The 21,291-nt window shown below is 34.0% G+C and overlaps 2 protein-coding genes across 7 annotated transcripts; one reads left to right on the forward strand and one right to left on the reverse strand.

The window, feature by feature from the left end:
* Positions 1-521: 521 nt before the first annotated feature.
* On the reverse strand, positions 522-13,229 carry PIGA (phosphatidylinositol glycan anchor biosynthesis class A). Of its 3 annotated transcripts, none has more exons than XR_005559949.1 (7): positions 13,010-13,229; positions 11,292-12,061; positions 9,194-9,326; positions 7,263-7,395; positions 4,187-4,393; positions 2,755-3,319; positions 522-2,412 (listed from the first exon to the last, which is right to left on the reverse strand). XR_005559949.1 is itself a non-coding variant. In XM_039370021.1 (6 exons), the coding sequence occupies exons 2-6, from the start codon at positions 12,007-12,009 to the stop codon at positions 3,062-3,064; spliced, it is 1,449 nt and encodes a 482-aa protein (XP_039225955.1). In that variant the 5' UTR covers positions 12,010-12,061; positions 13,010-13,229; the 3' UTR covers positions 522-3,061. The 3 variants fall into 3 exon arrangements, 1 of the variants encoding a protein (XP_039225955.1); XR_005559948.1 differs by having other exon boundaries at positions 522-2,491; XM_039370021.1 differs by having other exon boundaries at positions 522-3,319.
* On the forward strand, positions 13,224-20,518 carry CHST14 (carbohydrate sulfotransferase 14). Of its 4 annotated transcripts, XM_039370025.1 has the most exons (4): positions 13,352-13,471; positions 13,671-13,822; positions 14,580-14,680; positions 16,301-20,518. In XM_039370025.1, exon 4 carries the CDS (start codon positions 16,723-16,725, stop codon positions 17,824-17,826), a length of 1,104 nt encoding a protein of 367 aa, XP_039225959.1. In that variant the 5' UTR covers positions 13,352-13,471; positions 13,671-13,822; positions 14,580-14,680; positions 16,301-16,722; the 3' UTR covers positions 17,827-20,518. The 4 variants fall into 4 exon arrangements, with proteins under 4 accessions (XP_039225958.1, XP_039225959.1, XP_039225956.1 ...); XM_039370024.1 differs by lacking the exon at positions 14,580-14,680 and having other exon boundaries at positions 13,224-13,366; XM_039370022.1 differs by lacking the exon at positions 14,580-14,680.
* Positions 20,519-21,291: the final 773 nt, after the last annotated feature.

The following is a 21,291-nucleotide window of genomic DNA, read 5'->3' on the forward strand; positions in this document are numbered from 1 at the left end:
CAATAATTTCCAATTAGAAGAAACACCAATTCAATTAATCTAGCCTAACTAAGAGAGCCAAGTCAAAACTGGGAAGACACACCCTGAGGGAGGCATGGCCAAAGTTCTGACCTAATCTATCTGAGCAGGAAGACTGAAATAACCCATCCGGTGGATTCTACAGTCATCACACTGGAGAAAGGTTAATTTTCAGCATGCCACAAATGCATGTGGTGTGATGGAAACTAACTCTTTCCCATCTTTTCCTGGGACCTTCTAGGATGGATTTGTGAATCAATTTACTCATATCACTGAAAGTTTGCAACTCAAAAGTCTGTAGAGTAATATCTGTATTGACAGAGTTCCCATCTGTATATCATAACTTAGTACATTCAACATGTTTTTAAACTTCTTAAATGCTTCCTGTAAGGTGAAATAGTACTCAGGAATGTTCTTTAAGGGCATTGCCTAACAAATTTCCTGCAAACTACTTTTTCATGATAAATGATCTGAAAATAATAATTTACAACCGTATCAACACAGAGTATTAAAAACAGTTTTATTTGTAGATAAAGACAGAAACCTGAATCTTTGACTTTACAAAATAAAACTACCTTTCATCATCACAAAATGTAGTCTTTGGTATAGGCAAGAATACTTCTACATTCCATAATTGCTATGAAGTCTATTAAAGAATTGAAGTTCTACCTTGCAAAGATTTTAAAATCACCTAATTTTGTAACTTCCAAATTAGTAATTTCATATATGTAATAGAAAAAGTATTAATTTTACTGTGATACATTTTCATTGATTAGCCATGATTGAGGAACTGAATATTCAATTTATGAATATTTTTCATAAATATTCATGATTTTTTTTAATAGCCAAGGAGCCATTGCTTCACACTCATTGGATTACAATAGCTTTGGTTCAAAAACCCATAAATACAGAATGTAGCCATAACATATGTCAATAAATATAGAAAACTAGGAACCATTATTTATTGTGAAACATGTACCAATTTAAAGCATAGTCAACATTATTTTTAACATGTAAAGATTTTTCTTACTATCAAATGTAACATATTTTTGCTTAATTCTACCATCTATAGGATTAGAAATTGCTCATATGCAGTGGCAACTAAAAAAACTAATTATGTTTGATGCAAGAGGGCTATCGTAAGCAGAGAAAAGCAAATCACTTGACATAGTAAGGCTATGATATTTAGACATTTAAGAAAAGCTCCAAAGTATCTTCAAATGTACAAGTTATAGAATAGACTTTGAAATGGTATTTTTCTTCCAGAAGAACAAGCATATCTAATTGGTCCTTTTCCTGCAGCCTTTATATAAATTATTTCACAGGGTTAAATAAATCTGCAGAGTAAAATCATATTGCAGAAGAATAAATCTATTTCTGTAATATTGAGTTAGGCCAAAGGAACCATAGGCATAAGAAGCTGTAAAAATTCCTACTCTACAGAAATTGTTTTCTTAAGAAAAGATACCTGAATTAAACTGTTAGTCATAGAAGACTGATATATAGAGACCATAATAATATTTAACTTAGAAGAGTGCTTAGAAATTTTGAAATATAAATGCTAGATAAATGGCAAAGGGCTAACATTGCATTTGCCAAGGTATGAAGTAATAATCCAAATTACTGTCTAAGTTAGTCTTCTTTTTAAAACTAATATTATGCCAAATAAATTGCCAAGTAGTTCAGATTTATGATTAATATTCCTCCAAAGATGGTATTAGTTAAATTTACTTGCAGTTGTTAAGTTGGAGGTCAAGAATATTGACACAATTCTATTGCATGTCTATTTAATTTATACTGTATACTCTACTGGTATTGGCAAGTTTGTATTGGAAAACTGTCTATTTGTTCGATTTTCTTCCTCAAAATATTTTTAGATCTTTATAAATGCTTTCACTAAAAGGATTACTCTCTCATTTACAAAATGGGAGTGCTTATCTCTTGTTTTTTACAACAATGAAAATAAAAATTAGAAATCTTAGATGTACATATTTCATCAGTGCTTTAATACGGTGTGGGTGGTTTTTCCTTCTCAAAATAATTATGATAGGGTAAAAGAAAATGACCACCGTTTTCAAGTTTTCTGGTGTTTGGAATAGTAGAAATATAACAGTACAAACAAAATTGTTCAGACAAAGGTCACATATAGGAAAAAACTGAAGCACCTGTTTTTACTTTATCCTGTCAGGAAGTACTGATTGGAATGAGTTTTAATAGATATCTGTAAGACAATTTTTATTTAAAAATGTAAAGTAAAAGAAAATAAAAATGAACATGATGCTAGGCCTTAATGTAAAAAGAGAGTTTTTTCATTATGTCTCAACTGATTTATAAAAGTAGATTCAAAAGACTTACTGTTGGGTCTTGGAAGAACTTGGAACCTTCTTCTGAAAGCTTCAAAATATTGGCAGAGAAGAATTCAGAACATGTCAATTATACTTGTTTTCAAACTATTAAAATGAGTGATAGATGCCTAAACAAAGAGAATATTTTCCCAACTTCACAATTGTGCATTTCTCAATTTTAGTTGATCATATCAACATACTGAACTGATCATACCATCTCAACAAGTAGATTTGGGATCTATATTTAAAAAGTCAGGTATTTTGTTGTATTATACTGGATCAGAACATATACTGCTACTTTTCCATACAATTTTTAAGCATATTATGATGGTGCAAGACAAATTAAAAACAGAAAAAACTCTAAAAATAGACAAAAGATCTACCAACTCACCTATTTTCCCCTTTATTTCTTCAGATGATCGATTTCATTAATGGACATGACATTCCATGTATTTATAAAATATTTCAAGCTGAAATAAATGTGAACAGATTTTGCAGCATATCTTGGGAAAATGTCTCTCCTAAACCAGTTTAGATTAATGCTGAGGTAGAACTTTGCTTTAGTTTCTTTCCATTCATTACTGAAAGCTGTCCAATGACATATAAGCAGTTTTGCTTGATAAATGTAAATTTAATAGCAAATCCTAATAGTGTAAGACAAGTAAGGGAATGAAAGTTTTTTTTCACTTCTACCACCTTTAGGAGTTTGTAGTATTTTCTTTTTTATTTTTATTGTGGAAATATTTCCTAGTCCATGCTCCCTTTAGGCCTGTGGCATCTACTGCAGTATCAACAAAATCATCAGGTATCAGCCATTTCAGAAATATCAGAAAAAGAAAGCTGAGCATAGCCAAAAGAGCAAAAATGCAACCAGTCACTGGGCCACAATGAGTGATAAGTCTCTCAAGTCGTTTGCCCATTGACAATACAGTTTCATTTGCCACTCTGTTGTATACCTGGAGGAAGACAAATACATAAATTAAGTTTGTCTGCAATATGTAAATTGTATTAACTCAAAGACATTCATTCTTAATCATAAATATATTATAAATGTAACACTAGAATACACTAGGGAATAATCTTTGGTATATCCAAAGGAGTCAACTAGAAGAACTAATTTCCCTTATTTTTCAGATGTTCTCCTAGAATAATCTCCAGATTCCTAAAATTTGTCATTGAAAATTTCATATATTTCCTATCCATAATATGATAGGATTTGGCATGTAATCCAAACTGGATGATTACAAATGTATGATTATTAAATATAATTACAGAAGACCTACATTTACAAATGAATATGGATAATGAATTAATCAGACCATGATAACTCTCTCATCAAATCTCTGGACATAAAACCAGAAGTTAGGAACAACTCATAAAGAAGAACAACTTTACAGCAGCAACATCCACTGATCATGGTTTTGTGTCACATCATTGGCTCCCAAAGATTACTTTTCCAAAGCAAAGGACTGTGAAAAAAAATTCTCCTATCCATGTGCAGTAACTCCAGTCTTAATAGGACAGCAAGCATCTTTTAAAATAAGATATACTGGAAAAGTAGTTCCTCGAAATGAGGCTGAAGTATGAGATGGATATGAAGGGATCTGCAAAAAAATTGCCATTTGAGCTAGTACACCATTAATAGATAAATCCCTTGTCTACACTTACTCTGGCACACCAAGTTCCCTATATGTAAGATACTAGATGGCTACAGGTTAAGTGCATAAAGATAGCAATGTAATTGAATTTCCACAATGAGATAAACTATTAGAAAATATGTTCTCAAATTAATACAGAGTTTCCAAACAAGAAAGTTCACCTACTTTTTCAGTTCTTTTTGCAACATTTCTCCAAGTGTAGAATGTTCTAACTTTATCATGCATAATTTCTGGAGGCAACAATGATCCTGACTTCAGTTGGCCAATAGCCTTTTCCAATCCAATACAGAGGGATTTCACTGAAGGTTCACACAAGATTATAAAATCATCTGGAAGTACTTCAGGAATCCCACCAACTCTTGTGCTAACCACCTGAAACAACAGATAAATTATAATGCTTTTGCTAGGGAAATTGTATCTCAAAAATACAAATACTGTACTGATAATATATAATAGCTTATGTTTCCCAAAAAAAGAGATCTGTTGTTTTTCTGAATAGTATATAATTTTTTTAATATACTGACAAAACATTACCTCACTTCTGAACTATTTCCTAACTATACCCTCCACTATTTTAATATTTTGTTTGTAGGAATCTTTATCCCAATAATTATCCAGTATTATTCTGTTAAAGTACTTCACATTACTTGTTGTTCTGACTGTATCATATTCATTCTTTACTTTATAAAATACTTATTACCTTCAGCCATTTAAAAGTTCAGTGCTTCCAGAAATGTTTATAATGGGGACCTGTATTAAATAGGTTGTGTAGCTTGTCCTTGCACTCCAAAATAGAAAAGAAAGCAATTGATTTACCATTACCATTCTTTCAAATAGCACCAGTTTGTGTAATGATTATGACACCAGGCTAAAAACTGGAAGACCATGAGTTCTAAATATACCTTAGATAAAGCCAACTGGGGGACCTTGGGCCAGTCATTCTCTTTCACTCCTAGAAAGCTGGCAATGATAAACCATTTTAAAAAAAAAAATTGCCAAGAAAAGTGCAGGGATTAATCTAGGCAGTTGCCGGGAGTCAACTCTGACTTGAAAGCACAAACACAATTGTTCAAATGGGAAAGGATACAATTGTTAGGTGTTTCCATTTTATTTTATTTTTAATATAATTTTTATTGAAAGGCTTCATATTAAAAATAAGAACTAATACAAACTAAAATAGAATGAAAGAGGGAGAAATTAAAAAAGTTAAGAAAGTACAAAAAAAGTAGAAATAGAAAAAGTATATAAAGAATATAAAGATATGGCTTCCAATTTTCTTCCCAGCAGTTATAAATGCCTATTTTTTTCTCCTCTATCAAATACTTGTATTGACAGCCAATAAAGCTATTTTCAGGAATAATCTGGACTTGTACCTATTCCACATTCTAACTCTTTTATTCAGTCTTAATTTTTCAACAACACCCAAACAAAATGATAAACTGCAAAATACAATTTCAGATCAGGTAAACCCAATCCTCTTCTTTCCTTTGCATTTTATAACATCTTATATTTAACTCGTAGATTTTTCCCTATCATACAAATTTAGAGATAACTTTTAGGTATTATTTAAATGGTCTATCAGTTCTCAAAAAAGATAGTATCTGAAACAAAACTATCTTTCCAGGCAGAACATTTATTTTTATCACAGAAATTCTCCCCAATAGTAACAAATTTATTTTATCTTCATATTAGCATATCCTTTTAATTTCATTCCATATCTTACATAATTATTTTGCAATAACATATAATCAATATTTGTGATACTCAAATATTTTATTTTTTCATCTCAATCTTAAGCCAATTTTCTTCATCATTTTTGTTTGATCCTTTATTTTTGTAAGCATTTTTGTCTGCTAATTCTTAATCTTAAAACCTGCTAGCATACCAAATTAGTCTGAATTACAGGCTTCCCCCAATTGTTTTTTGTTTTGCCTTTCTTTGTCCTTCATATTTAAGTCTCATTTGGTACTCCATAATTACAATCATACAATCTGTCTCATATTTATCTTTATTTTGTCAAATCCACCGTTTCTTTAATGTTAAAGAAACAACACTCTACAAAAGTCTAATCTGCATGTCGATTTAGCTCCAATACTTTTAAAAGGCTTTTGCCAAAAATTAATCTTTCAAAACTATTGACCCTTTTATCCATTTAAACTTTCTTACATCAGATTTTTGTTAAGCTTTTAAGTAGTAATTTAAAACTCTTTAAACATTATTTTTTTCACTTTTATCAGAAACTCAACAAGTGTTTTTCCCTTATCCTGCTATTTGGAAGATCACTCTTTAACTTTAAATTGATTGCATCTGATAGTGGTTAAGAAAATGAGGCATTTGCAAATCTTATGTTCATTAAAGGCTGCATTGCAGTTGTGAGCATGACTGAAATCCCTTGACTTCCAACCACTCAACCCCATAATTTTTGCAGTAGCCTCATGAGTAGCAGCTGTCTGGAGTGCAGGTGAATAATCTCATGATCTCTCTTTGTCCAGAGAAAACTCCACTGGCTAGAATTCAATGTCTGGCCACCAATCTCCGCTGCAATGCCATCCCCACTCCTTCAGGGATGTTTAGTTTGTCGTTAGACCTCACTTTTATGTGTTCCCATTTTAGAATGTACATGCAATAGAAAACACTACAAATATTACTCTTCACCATTTTTTACTTGACAGATGCTTTTAAAATGTACTATTTTACCTCAAACTAGATGGAAATTTTGCCACTGATAAAGACTAAGTTTATTTTGTTTACCTATTTGCAGGCACGCCAATCAGCCAACACTAAGAAGTTTACAATTCCATAACACATAATCAGGATTTAAAATAATTCACATTAACTTTAAAACAAATTATGTATTATAATATAAATGATAACATGAAGAAAGGAACACACAACAGAACAATTTTCCTCCTCAGCAGGAAAATGATAAGAGAACTGCCATCTTGAGGGAAATAAGGGTTAATTAAGAAGATACACTTCCTTGGCTCCTAAAGACAGCAGTCTCTAATCAAATATACATTTAAAAAACCTGCCATATTAGTTTGCATTAAACAAACAGATGTTACTGGGAAAAAGTGACAAGACTTTAAAAGTGACAATCAGCACCCTGAATTGTGCCCAGAATGGCAAATAATATAGCTCTTAACATAGAGGTGTTATATGGATTTTGTTCCTATCGTAGTTTTATTAAATTCTTAAGACAATGGTCCATTTAATTTCTTTCAATAAGAAAAAGGTTTACCTGTAAACCACAACTGGCAGCTTCCACAATTGCCATACAAAATGCTTCTGTGAGAGACGTATTAAGAAAAATATGACCTTGCACCAAGACATTTCTAACTTCCTGGTGTTCTAAGGCTCCTAGAAGACGAACTCTATAAAGTTTTGAGAAACAAAGAAAAAAATATTGATAGAAATATTTTTATCAACAGAGAAAAGCACAGTCCAAGATAAATACTTGCAACTAACTGTGAAATCAACTGGATTATGAATGAACTACTAATGCTATCAGTATCAATTAATTTTCAAAGTCTTTAATTTTAATTACATCAAAGAACAAAGTATGTTAGATTATGCTTTTTAAGAGTTTCCACATCAGTCACATTTCATGAGGAATGCAACTAAATCAATTTTCAATTTTTCCAACTCTTGTCTTCAAAGAAGGTTAAAATGCTAAATATTAGTTCAGCTATATTGCAAATATTCAATAGTCAAGCACAGAGAAACAAAATAGTGAGAACTAAGATCATCCAAACATACTCTCATGTCATTGAGTTATTGATATTTTTATCAATAATAATTAATATTAGAAAAAAATCAAGAGAAACAACCTACATTTTCACATGAATTTATTGAAGCTTGGTATTCCACCAAAGAGCAATTAACAAGCATATTGATCTAGATCAGTGATGGCAAACTTTTTAGAGACCGAGTGCCCAAACTGCAATCCAAAACCCACTTATTTATTGCCGGGTGCCAGGTGGGCATGGCCCACTGGGTGCGTATGGCTGTGGTGGTCCTGGCAGACTGGGTGGGTTGGCCAAGGTGGGCATGGTCACCTCGATGTTGCTCGTGGGGAGGGATGCCTGTGGGGGCAGGGCAGAGTTGGAGGAAATCTAGGGGGTCTCTGGTAAGTGGCATGGTGGGCAGGAGGCTCGTCCTAAGGGTGAGGCAAGGCAAGGTGAGGCAGGGCATGGGTGCCATTACCGTAGGGCAAGGCGGGGCAGGAGCCGGGGCAACTGCTGCCTGACATCATCGGCCCCGCACACAGAGGCCAACGAGCACATGGGGGCTAACAGTGTCCATCAGCAGCCACAGCCTGCCGTCCCCTCGACTGGCGCACTCTGGGGCTCTGCAGCCTGCTGCCAGCAGTTCAGAAAAGCATAGATGCAGTGGATTGTGCCCAGGAAAAGGAGAGCATGCGAGGACAGGAGGGAGGGAACAGGGGGGAGGGAAACCAGCCATGCTGGGATGCATCCGGCCAGGTGGGACCTCAGCAAGTTAGCTCTGAATGCCGCCTCTGGCACATGTGCCATAGGTTCACCACCACTGATCTAGATCAGCGGTTCTCAACCTATGGGTCGCGATCCCATTTGGGGTCAATCGACCATTTCTCGGGGGTCGCCAAACAAGGCGATCCGCCATTTTTCCCCCTCGGGGGGCGCCGCCGCGCATGTGCGCCGCGCATGGGGGCACCGCCGCGCATGTGCGCCGCGCATGCACGGCACGTTTGTGTGACGGGGGTCGCCGTCACACAAACGTTGAGAAGCACTGATCTAGATCCAACATATCAATATGTAAGAAACCAGACCATTTGAAGTACCAATCAACAAGAGAACCAATCAGCTACTCAGAATTCAAATTTATCTAACAAATAACCAATTGTACGACAAACTGACTACTCTGGCACACAAGACATTTATGAGCTAAGGAGAATAGGACAAGAAAATCCTGCTGATGATGTTACCTAGTTTGGTAACAAAATGTTCAGAAATTATATTAAAACAAGCTTGGGGAACAAATCACAGCCAAAACCTAAAACCCGAGCTACAATATTTTCTATTATTTCAAAATATTATCCATTATATAAAATCATCATCCTATTCCTTTCTTCATTTCCCTGGTAAATCTTTAATTAACATAGCTATATTAAATACAATGCAGAAAACATACCTCTCGTGTAGTTGATATCTTTCCCGTACTTCTTCTAATACAATTCTTTTTGGTCCTTCTCCTCCAACTAAGAAATGTAAATCTGGATACTTCTGACATAGCTCAGGAATTATACCACTAAGTAAATCAATACCTAAAGAAAAATATTTATTCAGTTTTATAAAAAATGATTATTAAGTAATCATCTTTTGTATGAATCATTCCACCACTGGTTAGCTTTCAGAATTTCAAAATCAAAATACAATATTTAAAATGTAAGAACCTTAATAATTTACTAAACCAGTTTTATATTAATATTGCATGGTTGTAAATTACCTTCCAGGACAGAACTTCAAAAGAGCTTATATGCTGCTGACCAACCTCTGTGCACTTTTATTTTTCTGTTACACATTACAGGTGGTCATTGCATAATTTCCATTCAAACTTATGATAGACCACCACCACCTTTGCAGTTGTGATTGCATTTTCGGTGCTTGGCAACCAGCTTGCAATTATGACCAGCTGCAATATCCTGAAATCATGAGACTGTGGTATGCAAACTTCCAGTTGTTTTCCAGCATAAAATGCTAAATGGATTGTTTTATGATTACCATAAAAAAAGTCATAAAACTGAGTCAGGTAACATAATGACCGGCTGAACTGTAACAAGATATGAGCAAAATTCTGAGCTAAAGAGTATACAACCTACTCTTATAAAAAGTAATTTACATCTTATTTTCAATAATACTCTTGATCTCATTTAGAATAAAATATAAACCCTAAAGCTCCAGATTAATGGCTGGCAATCCTTTAAAATGCCTTATATTTAAAAAGAAATAAAGCATTTATCATTTAAACACTTAAAATGTCCCAAATATCAAGAATGTATATGTAAGAGATCATTTTAATTTTGGAAGTCAGGGGTCACCTTTTAATTGTTTGGGATGTTATGTTGCCAATCCCAGTCCATCACAATGTTATATGCCAGTGGTTCTCAACCGTTTCTTCACCACAAACTCCCATTAAATACCTTTTGTGGCCACGGCCCATGGCCACAGCCCACCAAGACTTAACTCAAGATTTAAATCATAATACTTCTTCAAGTCTTCACAGATCACAGGTTGGGAATCACTTTTATTTGCAATGCCTAAAGTTCCCCTGAACATTGTCACTAAATTGTAATTTTAATGCAATAGGAAGAAAAATATAATATACAAGGAATAATTGTTCATCATTTTAATTAATTTAATTTTTATTATATTCAATTAATTAAGATTCTAACCTACACTAGCCATTTTTGGAAAGTAACATTGACACATCAAAAGAGAGTACCTTCTTGAAGAACACTCAGCCATATACATCTATCTTTTTCACCAATTTATTTTCAATCACAACCTGCAGAAAAGATTAGCTTGAAAAAGATACTGATGCAAGATTATCTAGTGAATTTTATTACTCAGTGAACATTTTCTTGGTCCTAAACTAAAATCTCCCAAAGAATAGGATACTCATTCATAACCTAGTTATACCAATCTTGAAATATATGCCTGCTAGAAATTTTTGACTGAAGCAATCTTTTTTAAGAAAAAAAATTCTCATTCAACATGTATTTCTTATTATGTTTTTGTTGCATGGGTACATCCATGTCCTACAAATTTACAGTATTTCTAATTTATAAATAAATTACATATTTATAAATAAATTAGAAACCAGTTTTAGCCTGCATTTCTACAGCTATTACTGAAGATTTACAATTCAGCAAGATGCTGCCAGAATTTCTTACAATTTTACATTCAAAACCTTTGCTTAAAATTTCAAGACCATGCAAGGTAATACCATCTCTTTCCTCCCTCCCTCCCTCTCTCTCCCTCAAGTTAGTTGCAGTTCATCCAATTTATAGATTCAATCCATGACATACTATATATTAACCCAGAATTAAATTACATCTGTCATGGATCTAAAATCCAGTTCAGACAAGACAGAAACATCTTAGGGCTTAAAAATCACCCTTTATATTATGCACAATATTTATTTAAAATGCAAAATCAATAAAGATAATTTCTGATCCATACACATTAAAAAAACATTTAAATACATCTTACCCTTCCAACCTTATTACCTTTTCTATATACAAGTCTGCTAACCACAACAACAGTTATTGTGTTGTTGTCACGTCTAGATGCATCTGGAGTGAAGTCAGTAGGATCAACAGCATTAGGGATGACAGAAACTATTTCTGGATTAAGTGCTGCTCTTAATACAGTATTCTCTTTGCTTGTGTAAGAAACACATACTATGTGATTTGTATCACATAGTGATACAGTCAAGAGCTTATTTGTAAGCACCGAACTGACATCAGCAAATCCAAAAAGTGAATGATCTGTAAAAATTGTCCGTAGCTGCATTGTCTTAGCATGAAACAGTGCATCATGAGCCATAGAAGAAAATGAACTATGTGCATGGACAATGGTGATTCTTTCTCGAATAAATATGTACCTGAGCAGAGGCAGACTGTGAAAAAGAGTAGTGGCTGTAGATTGGTTGTACATAACTCTTAATGGTAAATAGTAGACTTTCAGTCCATTGGTGAGATATCGAATACCTTTGCGATCCTCATAAGCATGGGTGATTACAATAACTTTGTGTCCTCTTTCAATTAAGCACTGTGATAACTGGTAAATATGGCTTTCCACTCCACCCATGTTTGGATAAAAAAAATCAGACACCATACATATTCTATGAGCTTGACTGGCATATGCCGGAGACTTATTGGAATTCATAGTTGAAATGATATTAGAGAGAAGCTGTTCTTGAGTTCCTTCTCTTCTACAGGCCATATTAGTTAATCGTTAGTCCATGTAAACACCATTCACTTTGAAAAGGAAATTCCTAGATGCAGAAAAATGCACACATTAGGGCAAAAAGTGTTTCACTATAGGGATTATCATTTTGAAAGTAGCAACATTTTACAATGCAATCCATTACACAATCAAGTACAGGTACTTCTCAATTTACAACAGTTCATTTAGTGATTGTTTGAAGTTACAATGACACTGAAAAAAGTGACTTATGACTGTTTTTCACACTTACAACCATTGCAGCATCCCCTACAGTTGCATGATCAAAATTCAGATGCTTGGCAACTGACTCATATTTATAACAGTTGCAGTGTCCTGGTTTCATACGATCCCCTTTTGCAACTTTCTGACGAGCAGTCAATGGGGAAGCCAAATTCACTTAATAACCATGTTACTAACTTAACACAGCGATTCACCTAACAACTGTGGCAAGAAAGGTTATAAAATGGGGCAAACTTACTTAACAAATGTCTCACTTAGCAACAGAAATATTGGGCTAAATATTTGCAAGTATGATAGGTGTTGCAGGAATAGCTGGAATATAATTAATAACTCTTATATCTTCTACTGAAAATCAAATACCTATGAACTAAAATGAACCTTTGGAAGCATTATATTCAATGTGGCTTATTCAGACAGGGGAACCCAAATTAAGGTGGCCTCAGGAGTACATGCCTATGATAAACTGAATCACCCAACCCAACTTACCTTTTAGCCTAGAATGTTAGGCAAGCTCAATTATGTAGTTAGCGTATATTCACCATGCCGTGCTAATCTCGAAAACATGGTTTAACTAAATAGACTACTGCTCAATTAACTGTGGTTAAAGACACAAAGGCAATTTATGAAGGGCTCCACAAAATACTGCCACTATTAATTATTGTGGAATCCCGGTTTCGATCACTCTTTCCGACTAGCACGGAAGAAATCCCCTTGAGTTGCCCTGTCCCAATCACAAAAGGAATGAAAAAGCGCATACCGTTCTTTCCCACAACGGAGTCGTTTCAACAGAAAATGAAACTCTTGAAGATACAAACCACTCCTATGGCGACAGCTACAATCTTTGTCAGTCACTCACAAATAATTACATCCTGACATTTCTAAACCCAATCAAAGTCCACGACGCAATTCAGGAGTAGGCGGGAACTTTCGGAGTCAGACATTTTTTCTCTCTTCTCACAATAACCACCTCATCAACCGTCTGTCCCACCTTCCACTTGCCCTTAAGAAATCTTCATAGCACGCGCAAAAAGTAACCAGTCATAAGCCTCTGCCGGATCACGTGGGCAATGAAAACCAATCTTTGAGAAGATTTTTTGGAAGGAATCTTTGGCATGTAATTATCGCCATTGGCTGGCCGGAATTTTTCTTACATGCCAAAGGAACTGTCTTTTCTTACTGGGGGTGTAGCATTCCAGCATATATTAACGTTTTCCAAGAGGTTGCTTCTCTTTATCCTTCCTTGCTCTTTTCCTATCAAATTGCAATCTAAAACATTTTATTCTACCCAGACTTCCCCTTTCTTCGTACTTTAGGGCCATATCTATGGTATTAACTCTTAATTAGTCTGAGGAAAAAAGTTCTGTCCCCTGCTGGGAAATCTGATGATTGTTTTATTTGTTTTTCTCTTGCCTTTTTAGCAACATCCGGATGTAGCATCCTATAGAAAACATGGGTCGACTTGAATAGCCACTTTCCCCGGCCTATCCTACAGAAGAAAAAGAGATAAAGAGGCTGATAGCTGAGGAGCTTTAAAAGCTCAATTTGTGTAAGGAAGAGGCAGGAACTGAAGGTAATAAGAAAGGTGTTTTGTCATAAAGTTCTAAGTCCAAACTGAGAAATTGTTCCAGAGAATACATGCAGGCTAATTTGTGTATTAATGAAAAATTGTATTTAGCAATTTTTAAAATTTGTGTCAATTCCATGTTGAACTTAAAAAAACAACAACTATAGGAATGTTGTTTTCTGCTTTAGCGTGAAAGGAATTGCAAACATGGTTATTATTTTTTAGTGTTGGTAAAATGGAATGATTTTGTTTGGACCTCTGGCATATGATACTTTATGGGTTAGATTTCTTTTTTGATAAATTGCATAATCTTTGTCTTATTTTTGAATATAAACTTCTATTTCCCAGAGTGATAGAAGTGAAATAGGTGGCCATATAAATTGTTTAAAATATAGATCTCATGTCAAAAAATAAAAATTAAACACTGCAATACCAGAGACACTGCAATATTCCTTGCCCTCTCCAAATGATTGTGATATCATAGTTCTTTAGTGTGCAATGTATTGTTTCTATTTATTTCCAGTTTTTTCGTAGGTATGCCAGTACTAGATTTCTAAAATTGAGTTCTCAAATCTGAGTTGCAAACATTCAGAATACCACTAAGTGGCAACATATGTTAGAGTTTTCTCTCTGTCTTTGCTGTCATACAGTACAGTAGTTATCCAGATTCTTGTGGATTATGTAGAATCAAAACTTCTTAAGCTTTATCTTCAAACTACTGGGTTATATTCTCTCACCATTTTTGCCCTTTGTCATTTTACAGCACAATTTTACCTGAACACAACATCCTCTATTAAAAACCAAGAAATTTAACATCCTTATGAAGAATGGAGATAATAGTAGTGACAAATTCTTCCATTTAAGGTCTGAAAAGGGAGAGGGGTGATAAAAGAAAGCAGAAAGAAGCTGATACTGAGCTGATACTGGATATACTTGAAGGAAACGAATATTGTTAGATATTAGCTTTATGTCTTGAGAATCTTCCTGCTTACAGGAAGACACACCTGTAAGAAACAAAGGATATGGGTGTCAGGCTCACTAATCCAGTATTGGAACTTAGACCCAGAGATTTAAGGACATGGCTTTTGATAAGATAGTTGTTTTACAGATACTAGAAATTCTATTAGTGCAAAGAAAGCAACTGTAAACTAATAGTCATATAGACATACTTAAGATAATGTCTTAACTCATTCCTGCCCATATGGGCAGCCATTAAATGGGGAAGGGGAAATCTCTTCAGTGTTATAATTATTGATTTTAGAATATATGCTTATGACCTCACCCAAACCAGTTATCATACCAGAACCAGACCATAAAACTCTTGATTTATTTATTTATTTAATATATATGCTTCCCATCTCAGTCAAGCAACTCAGCAATTTCACACTACAAAAGTTGGGATGCAACAAGATGTGAGGAACTTCCTTTCTTCATTAAAAAAAAATCCCTTTTAAATATATAGTGAAATAGCAATCAGAGAATAGTCTTTCTCCTTTTAATACATATAGCTATATAGAGGAAGCAGACTTCTTCAAAAATATGGCAGTCTCCATCTCAGGAGCAAGGTATTCTGGAGCTTTAGTTTTCCTTTGGCCGAAGCACAACCATGATGGATATATACAATATACATATACATATACATATACATACATATACATATACATATACATATACATATATATATATATATATATATATATATACATATACATATATACATATGTATAAACAACGTATAAAAGGAATTGGAATGTTCTGATATTCTTGTTTCAGGTCCTAATGTAAAATTTAATTGTCCATTAATTCTTTTGCTCAAAGCTTGTCCCATTTGTCCTATGTGGAGCATTGCTTGCAGGTCATGTTATATAAACTATAATAGTATATTTCCAGATTGTTATTTGGAAATCAGTGAAATCCATTCAATAGCATCCTACTTAACTGTGTCCCATTAATAGCAAGCTACACTCGTATAAACACTGGATTCACACAGTGAGCTAAGTTGTGGTAGTTGCTTGGGTCCACATTTTAGAAAATATTTGTGGAACAATAAGCAATTTTAAACACATACACACATTATGTCACCCAAAGATGACTGGTGTTTGAGGACTGAATTTGGATATAGTAGATTAGGCTGAGGATAACTTGTTGGCATTAAGAATTACTCATTTAAATGTGACTTCATGTTCCTTCCTCTCCCTTGCAAAACAGTTGCATACTTTCTGGCATGCAAATTGTCCCTATTTATGATTGTACTTCCCTATTGTGAATTATCTTTTTTATGAAATCGTGGATATTATGCTGAGTTGTTTTGATCTTTGCTTATTTCTTTCCCTTTTCTCTGGAAAGCCTGAAATAAATTAGAACTAGTATCTTACTCTGCTGCCCAGAGGGATTCTGCAGGCAAGCGTATGAAAGGAGGGAGGCAGTTGTTTGTGTATAAGTTGTCTTTTGCCTGCTCACTAGTACTCTGAATGTTTTCCCCAGGAAGTCTGCAAATGCAGCAGCTACAAGAGAAAGAGGAGGGGTAAACGAGGCTCCAATTACAGGAACAGGCCCTCCCTGCCAAGCCGTCACTGCCGGCAGCCGCCCTTCCTGGCTTTGCAAAAAAATCAGTTCATCCAATCTTTTTCGGCAGCTGCCCTGCAGGCGCAAAGGAAGAAGCCTGGAATCTCCCATTTTCTTTTGTCTCATGGAATATGCCAGCTCACCAATTTTGGGGCCCTACTGCTGCTTCATGAAAGACATCTATTAGCCTGAACTAGGCCAGGCTAATTAAGGCAGCTGCCAACAGCACTATTGTTGATATATAGCCAGGGCCCTTTGTCTCCAATCCATCCAAAGCAATGTCAGTGGCAATAGCATAGTCAGCCTTAAATGTGTGCTGCCACCACCTGAGATTCCAGGCTATGTTTCCACAGCCCCTTGTTCCTTTAGGGACAAGAGCTAAAGAGATGGGGATGTCTTCAATGCATCGGATTACCTTGTCTGCCAAGAATCGTTCTCGTGGTACTGGTAACACTATGCTGCTGCCTTCCATGTTGATGTTTGGTGTAATTGTGGCATCTAGTGGCTTACTCCTCATGATTGAGAAGGGAATTTTGGCTGAGATGAAGCCTCCACCCCTCCACCCCTCTACTAAAGAACTGTTTTGGAGAAGAACTGGCAGAACAACAGGAGATACGGATTATCAAGTGCTGCAGGATATCCGAAATAGGACAATCCATACCATTTGCAGACAAAAAAACATGCCTCGTACCATTTGGGATCTATCAGCAGGCCAGAGAAGGACAGTGCTCAAACATATCCTGGTTAGTGACAAACATCGCTTTTTATATTGTTATGTTCCCAAAGTGGCTTGCTCCAACTGGAAACGAATTTTGAAAGTTTTAGATGGTGTGTTGGAGAATATAGATGTTAAAGTTAAAATGGATCACAAAAAAGATTTAATTTTTTTAAATGACATGAAATCAGATGAGATTCGATATCGATTAAACCACTACTTCAAATTTGTGTTTGTCAGAGACCCAATGGAAAGACTTTTGTCTGCTTATAGGAATAAATTTGGTGAGATTAAAGAATATCAGTTAAAATACGGTATAGAAATAGTCAAAAGGTATAGGAAAAACCCTGGAAAAAGCAAGGGGGATGATGTCACCTTTTCTGAATTTCTCCGGTATCTCTTAGATGAAGAAACAGAAAAAATGAATGAACATTGGATGCCAATTTACAACCTGTGTCAACCCTGTGCTGTAAAGTATGATTTCATAGGATCCTATGGGAGACTTGAAGAAGATGCCAATTTTGTTCTTGAAAGGGTACAAGCACCATCCTTTATACATTTCCCAGAAAGGCAAGCATGGTATAAGCCTATAAGTCCAGAAACTTTGCATTATTACATGTGTAATACTCCAAGAGAACTTATAAAAGAACTATTACCAAAATATATTCTGGATTTCTCTTTATTTGCATATTCTCTTCCAAATGTTACTAGTCAGTTTTGCCAACAATGAAAGTTTCTTTTGTGAAACCAATTGTGTATCCTATGCAATTTTTCTAATTTTATGGTTTCCTTTTAATACTTTTGATACATTATTAGTTTCCTATACGTGCTATTTTTTAAAACTTTAAATTTTATACTACATATCTATATCTATATATAGATAGATATATATAGATATACATACACCCATATCTAATACATACACTATTGAACTAAGCACAGTATGTTTATTTGAACAGTTACATTAGAAACAAGGCATTTTTGTAAATAATTGTGAAATGGCAACCATAGGGCAGTAAAGTAAAAGAGCAGGAAGTACAAAAACTAGGCTTGTACAGAGGGCTCAGAAAAACCTGATGAGTGAGTTTCACTTTCACTGATACAAATGTGAAGGTAGCAGTTTCATACAATATTGCATTAAAATAGTGACATAGGATTTTAAGATGGCTAATGTAGTTATTAAGGCAGATAGCAGCCTTATAGTATTTTCTGAAAGCAAGTCACATCCTGTTTATTAGATATGCTTCCATATAACAAGCAGATCAGGATTTAAATTAAATACAATTTACATAATGGCTCAAAATATTTATCAACACTTGTCTGAGCACTGAAATATAGAAAAGGACATTAATATAGCTGGTTGAAATGATCAGCAAAATTTGATTATTTAAAATGCAGAATACTGTTTTCACAATGTTTTGAAGGGAAGGGTAGGAAAGGTAAAGGCATGAGTTTATATATGCAATTCAAATAATGTGTAGCTATATGTACTTTAGATTGCCATAATGGACGTTGTATTTTTCTTACTGTGATAGTTTTGTAGACTACCATGACACTTTTTATTTCCTTATTGAATGTAAACTTGGTGTGCTTTATTTGTGAAAGAAAAATTGTAATCTTATTTCAGGATTTACTTCTGATAAACTGTTACAATTTTGTTAGCAGCCTAATTTTTCAGATCATTTGTTAAATTCTGATTATTTACCTAAATCCTTGATTGTTTATAACATCAGCATAATCATTTCATTCCCTAGAAAGGTAAAGCAATTTATTTTTGCACATGAGGTTGCACACTGGTCATGTGTATCACATGAACTACATTTGCCAGAAAAACAAGACTATTGTCAGATACAACAGTTAGAGGATACTCGTATAATACTCAATATTTTGTGGATGGAGTGGAAACTCCCATCTTTTGCTTCAAGCAAGAAAAAGTCTAAAATTAACAAACTCAATAGCTTTAATTTTCAGATGGTCATACTTTTTTTAAAAAAAAATGTGTAATTATTTACTTGGATATTGTATTTTGCCCTTTACTGTGCATTTTGAAGTAAAAATAAAAACCCACCATTATAATTTGAAAGGAGATTCTTCCAATCTTTTATCTTTGTTCAATTAGTTTAGATACTGTGATTAGAAATTAAATAAACTATGTGGTGAAATGGGTGTGGAATATGCCTAGTTCACTGAATCATTGCTGGTCAATAGCATAGGCCCACCCATGTCTGAAATCCTTGCGAAAAATGTTTTATCTACTATCCATGCACAATTGAAAAAAAGGTCATTTGATCCTGCAAGATCTGTATGCTCCAATTTCCTTTGATCACACAATGTCATCTCTCTGGACTCCAAAAGTTGTCTTCCCTATAGTAGTGCCTGCCCTTTGAAATGAAGTTCTCCATTAGATTTGGATGAAACACATTCTTTAATTGTTTAGAAGAACTATTAAGAGCTGGCTCTTGACCCAGCCATGCAAGGAATGTTTGCCACTTTTTTTTAAAGTTTTGTTGTAAATTACTGAGTAACTTTGGGAATCAGAGGGTATGCAAATTTAATAAATAAAAATAAGACTATCATATAATCTTCTCTTGAGGCTATTAGTCACATTATTATGATCATAAGTAGCATGTCTGAATTTCAATGATGGACATGACCAGATACATGTTTTATGGCTTTTTTGAAATCATGATTTGAATGCATTAAACTGGTACACATTCTATAAAATGGATACTTTATACTTTTGTAAACATTAATTTATGCTCCAATTATCTGATAAAATAGAGGAAGACCATCCTTAAAGTCAAATGAGGATACTGTCTTCATTATAGTAAATAATTTTAAAGGATATTTTCATATCTTTAATCATGATCATTATAAGCTTGGTCTTTATACTACTGAGTTATAAACTACATAAATAAAACATGCCTGAAATAAATATTGCCTCTAAAGAGGACATATTTATAAAAGAAAATATTTATATAAATAATATTGAGCAATAGCCACAAACAGCAGGCCTGAATTTTCTGGGGCACTGTGGTGAAATTGGGAAATTAGCAGAGCCAAGAAATAGAAGCTCTTGGTAACTTATCTTTTAAATAACAGCTCATTAGGAGGAAACTAGGAAGAAACATTTCATATTCAAAGAGATACCACCTTAATGAGCTGACTAATGTATGTGAGGGTTGATCATTCACTCCCACTTTTCACAACTGTATTTTCCCAACATTCAGATTACCATATTTAAGTCTGTATAGTTCTTATGGTATTGATCTTGTCCAACTATGTGGGGCTTCACAAATATATAAAATTTACAGTAAACATAATAATGTGAGGTGTAATAAATTATCAGTCACAACGTTCAATTTCTATGGAACACCAAAAAGTGGGACACATTAAGCGTTGTGTATAAACTCGATTAAAAAGTAAAAAAAAAAAATCAGTGTTCCTGTATCCAACTTCTATCACAAAATATTTTTTCATAGTCCATATAGAAGAAATGTTATTCCAATGATTATCTCTTTTTTAGCTGTAACTCCAAGTTGAAAATGATAATGTTATGCAAAATGAGAATGGATGCTTTTGAAAACATGTTTCTATGTTTCTTTGTCACAATTTCAGAATCTTAAAACTAAAAACTATTTTGCAACCAATATCCAAGTGGTTTGTATACTGATGCAGAAGTTCAGAGATACAACAGTTTTAATTCCAAAATGAATCCTCTATTTTTATTTTAAACTGAAAATAAACAAAAGTAAAGCTTATTTTTGTTATTTCAAAACCTATCAACAATATCTCAAATCCCATTAAAATATTTGGGCAACAAAATAATGGTTTTGTTGCTTTCTAACAAAATAAACAGTTAATATTTTAATGTATTTATAAGTGTTATTGTATATGTATATAAATATAGGCTGATTATATGACAATAAAAGTTCTACACAGTTAAAAGTACTATATATTTGTTTTAACAAACAGTTCAAATGCTATGTACAAAGGACATACGTGTCTACCAAACACTGTTTTCCAAATTAAATAGTTTCTGATCAATGATTTCTCACCATTAGTTATATTTTTAATTCTTATTCCCAAGAATATATCAATGAACATGAGGCATTAATAGCCATAATCCCTATTTATGTGTTAACTCAGGAAAATCATACTGAGCTCAATAAGAGTTAGTTTTCTAGACTTTTAA

The sequence above is a fragment of the Crotalus tigris genome, unplaced genomic scaffold (genome assembly GCF_016545835.1).
Source record: "Crotalus tigris isolate CLP2741 ecotype Arizona unplaced genomic scaffold, ASM1654583v1 scf7180000021349.119011, whole genome shotgun sequence".
Classification (NCBI taxonomy): domain Eukaryota; kingdom Metazoa; phylum Chordata; class Lepidosauria; order Squamata; family Viperidae; genus Crotalus; species Crotalus tigris.

Excerpts from the sequence above, each read along its gene's own strand:
- PIGA (XM_039370021.1), bottom strand. The coding sequence starts at position 12,009 with ATGGCCTGTAGAAGAGAAGGAACTCAAGAACAGCTTCTCTCTAATATC. Across the intron at positions 9,327-11,291 it reads CAGACTTGTATATAGAAAAG|GTATTGATTTACTTAGTGGT; the intron begins GTAATAAGGTTG and ends ATTTTTCTTTAG. Across the intron at positions 3,320-4,186 it reads TTGCAAAAAGAACTGAAAAA|GTATACAACAGAGTGGCAAA; the intron begins GTAGGTGAACTT and ends GTCTTCCTCCAG.
- CHST14 (XM_039370024.1), top strand. The coding sequence starts at position 16,723 with ATGTTTCCACAGCCCCTTGTTCCTTTAGGGACAAGAGCTAAAGAGATG.